This window comes from Astatotilapia calliptera, chromosome 2 (genome assembly GCF_964374335.1).
Source record: "Astatotilapia calliptera chromosome 2, fAstCal68.1, whole genome shotgun sequence".
NCBI classification, from domain to species: domain Eukaryota; kingdom Metazoa; phylum Chordata; class Actinopteri; order Cichliformes; family Cichlidae; genus Astatotilapia; species Astatotilapia calliptera.
In genome coordinates, this window is record NC_137423.1 from 3,668,198 (window position 1) to 3,672,177 (window position 3,980).

General features: G+C 35.8%; 1 protein-coding gene across 1 annotated transcript; it reads right to left on the bottom strand.

The window, feature by feature from the left end:
• Positions 1-1,518: 1,518 nt before the first annotated feature.
• LOC113028544 (uncharacterized) lies at positions 1,519-3,980 on the bottom strand. The gene is made up of 6 exons (XM_026178918.2): positions 3,799-3,980; positions 3,346-3,669; positions 2,742-3,080; positions 2,430-2,552; positions 2,294-2,337; positions 1,519-2,188 (listed from the first exon to the last, which is right to left on the bottom strand). Exons 1-6 carry the CDS (start codon positions 3,869-3,871, stop codon positions 2,063-2,065), a joined length of 1,029 nt encoding a protein of 342 aa, XP_026034703.2. The 5' UTR covers positions 3,872-3,980; the 3' UTR covers positions 1,519-2,062.

Consider the following 3,980-nt stretch of genomic DNA (forward strand, 5'->3'; position numbering starts at 1 on the left):
GAGATTGATATCTTTATAATCTGTAGCTAGTGTTTGTGTGTTTGTTTTTAGACCATCCTTACTTGTGGATTGCTCAAAGAGTAGCATAAAAAGAGGAGAGAGTCACACCAACTGTGTTTACACTGCTGTTAGATCAGACTCCCACAACCGACCGCGACCATCTGTACAGGTCGTGATGGTCAGGCGAAGACATGCTTTAACCCTTTACAGCCGATCGGAGCGGGTACGCTCTGTTTTGCGTAACTATTTTTAAATCCCGGTAGCTCTGCAACCACTTAAGCTAGCACAATAATTTTTTTTGCATATGAAACTGGAGGAGTTGTACTTACATCTTATGCCATCAGCTTGTCCTAGGTCACAGTTTCCTTCCACATATAGCTTTGCAAAAACTGCATAAAAATCACTTGCAGCAACAAAAACATGATATTCCAGAAACACGCTTCGCCGATCCATCAGCTGTTTGTAACACTTCCTACGTCCATCAGCGCGAACTATCACATGACCGCATGACCTGCCCGAAACCGGAAGTGACGTCATTTTGCGGAAATGTAGTTTTTTACGATCGAGGCCTTATGAGCTTGTGTTTTACTTGTTATGTGTTTTAAAAAGTTATGTTTGAGTTTATGACTTTCTGTGTCGTTTCTGGGATGCTTAGGACTCATATTGCACTGCTGGAAATAGTTTATTTTGATGCATATGCTGTTATTTTGCAAATTTGCACTATAATATTTATTTTCGTTTTTCCTGCAGTATATAAAAATTGGTGTATTTCAAAAATAAAACTATGAAGACACTCAAAATAAATTTCCTGTGGTGGGAAACTAGTTTGTGTAACTTTTTTGTATTTACAGTTTTGAGGGATAAGCCTCTTAAATTTCTCTAACTAGAAATATATGTTAAAAAAACAAAAACGATTTTCAATTTTTTTGTAGTTTATTGCACTTTTTTGCAATTTATGTAATTACTATGCACCTAATGCAGACATATTATTAAAGTTTGGGCTATAATGGTTGTATTGATGTATAGCAACTTGAAATGCTCCCAAAAATGGCTCCACAGCATGTAAAAATATAATATAAGCTCTGGCGAACTTGGTTCTATGGTAGGTCTTAAAGGGTTAAAGGAGGCTCAGCGTCATTGTCTGTGTTTTGTTGGGTTGCTTTGATTTTGATAATAATGATTTCCAGCTATATCTGAATATAAAGGCAGATGTAGCTAGGTATGATATTTGAAATTATTTTCAGACATTTTCCATTGTTGAGGACAAAAGGTTTATAATACAGAAAGCAATTAAGCATCAAGACCAGTTAAAATATGAAACTTCTTTATGCTGACAGAACAGGGAGTTCCACTCCTCCAGCCTACTTAAGCTCGAAGTGGGCTGTATGTAGCCCACGATGTAAAATGAGTTCAACACCTGTTGTAGGCTTTTGCCTGCTGTGGTGATTTGATGCAACAAATTTGAGTCGAACTGAAAATTTTGAGATATTTATAAATCATGACAAACACAATAACAAGAAAAGTCTTAAGAGATTTTAATACAAGAAGAATACAACAATAATAAAGCTATGAAATAAGCTATTGTTAACAACGTATTGCTGTACATTTATTTCCTCTGATTGAATACATCATCTTGTCCATCTTTAGTTCTATAACAGATCATTAAAGTACAGTTAGTAACAATACAAAATCAAATTAAGCCAAGTAATAAAACTGCATAAATGTAAGCCGATCATCAATGGGAATATCAACAGGAAGCTTGGTTAAACAATAAAAAAATCATAAACAACAAAAAATCTACTATTTTCACATTTTTTAAAGTTGGACAGAGAGAAAAACGACCAAGAAAAGCAACAAATGTTCCCAACCAGACTAGACTGGCAGTGTTGCAGGTCAGGGATTATACTGAGGCGTATGCATGTGCGCACATCTATATTAAAATGCAGTTAATCTCAATACATTTAAACCCACTGCTATGATAGGCAGTGACATGAATCATGACGACATGATGTATAAAGAAAGAAACATCCGCTAGATAATTTCATAAGGTGGGTAAATAGAACTAATCCAATCCAAAAGACTTGGCCATGTAGATCTGCTTCTCAACTGCCTTTGCATCCTCTATTTTCCCTCTGTCAGCCTTCATCATTGTAAAGACAACAGCAGAAAACATAGACGTGTCCTTATTCTGGGGAAATAGGTTACATAAAAATATTAGCAATATCAAAATGTAAACAATCTTAAAAAAATCACTTTAGATTTATGAAAATAATCTGACAAATAAATACTTTACCTTTTGTCTTTTCTGATCGCTACAATTTTTCTGCAGGACAGCGCCTTGATTATAGAACATACACATTGCAATTAATTCAAATGTAAGATTAATTAACATTTGTTTTTCATAGAGAACTGTGAGTAACTGAAGTTACCTTTGCAATGATTACTGCTGTTTTTTCTGATCGAATAAGTGAGGACAGCAGTAACAATGAGAACGAAGACAGCGCACAGCAGAAAAATAACTATACTGGCCATCAGAGAGCAAATGCTGGTTTCTGGAATGAAAGTAAAAGTCAAAAACAAAGTTAGAAATGACTAAAAATAAATGATTTTTTATTTCTCCTCATGATGAAATTACTCGGAGCATGAAATCAAATTTTGTAATGCCTATTTAATGAATTAATAATCACTTTTAATTAAACATACTCGCATTATGCCATGATTTTATTTTTTAGAAATCATACCTATTTGCACTTTAGTTCCATCTCCAAATGATATCGTTCCACATGTGACAACAGCACAGTAGTAAGTCCCAGCATCAGAGGAGCTGACCGTCTTAGAGAAGCGATAAACACAGCTCTTCTGAGTGTCTGATTGCTTCTTACATTCAGTTTGATTCTTTCCATCAACATAGATGATATTTGGACGAGAGTTTTGTCCTCTGAACCAGAGGACTCTGAGATCTCCAGGACACATCTTGTTATCAGAGTCTGACAGGACTGAACAGTTGAGAGTCACAGAATCCCCTGCATGGACTGAATCTAATACCGTTGGCCACTGACGAACAGTAATGTGGGTGTTTACTGTGTAATAACAAAAAACAGTGTTTAAAAACTACCTCTAAACACAGTTTCAAATTTTGTTGAAAAATGAATGATAACAGTGCATCTCGAAAAGGAAAACTTGGAATCGATTTGCAAACACATTAAAATACCTAATATGATGTTTAAACTACGATTTATTAAATCCATATATAATCTATAGTTATTTTTCCCACTATGTGAAAAAGTTTTTGTCAGATGGTTGAGTATTTACAGTGAATCCAAAAGGCTGCAATCACATAATTACCTTTTAATAACAAATAGGTCCCACTCCAAGCATTCACATTCCATTCCATGACTGCACAGTGATACATTCCTTCATCTTCTGGGATTGTCCTGAATATGGTCAGACTGCTGATGTTTTTATTGTCTTTTACTTCCAGTCTTGAGGCATTAAACCCTTGTCCATACTGAGGATGTACAGTTTGCCGCAGTGTCGCAATCAGTTTCAGAGTTTCCCCTGCTCTCTGCTTGTACCAGTGAATTTTACTGCTTAAATCACCAGGAGGTAAAACACATGTCAAAGTTGCAGGTTCACCAAGTTGAACTGTGGCCACTTGCTCCAGCATGTCTGCAGTGAGTTTAAACAAAACACATGTTAAACACTATAGGAAAAAAAACATTAACCATTACACATCTAGGTGCATTGCAAATTCCTAAATGACAAAAAGAAAATAGATCATAATTAGACAGAACTCACCTCCTTGGTGAAGAAGAAAAACGAGTGTTACCCAAACCAGAGTCATCATCGCAATGTCTTTACTTGAAAACATTTCGATATTTCAGTGACAGAGGGAGATGATGCGACCCAGACCATCACTATCTGATTGGTTATCGCAGTCTTTACAGTCAAAGCCTATTTCCTGCCACACGGGTATTGTC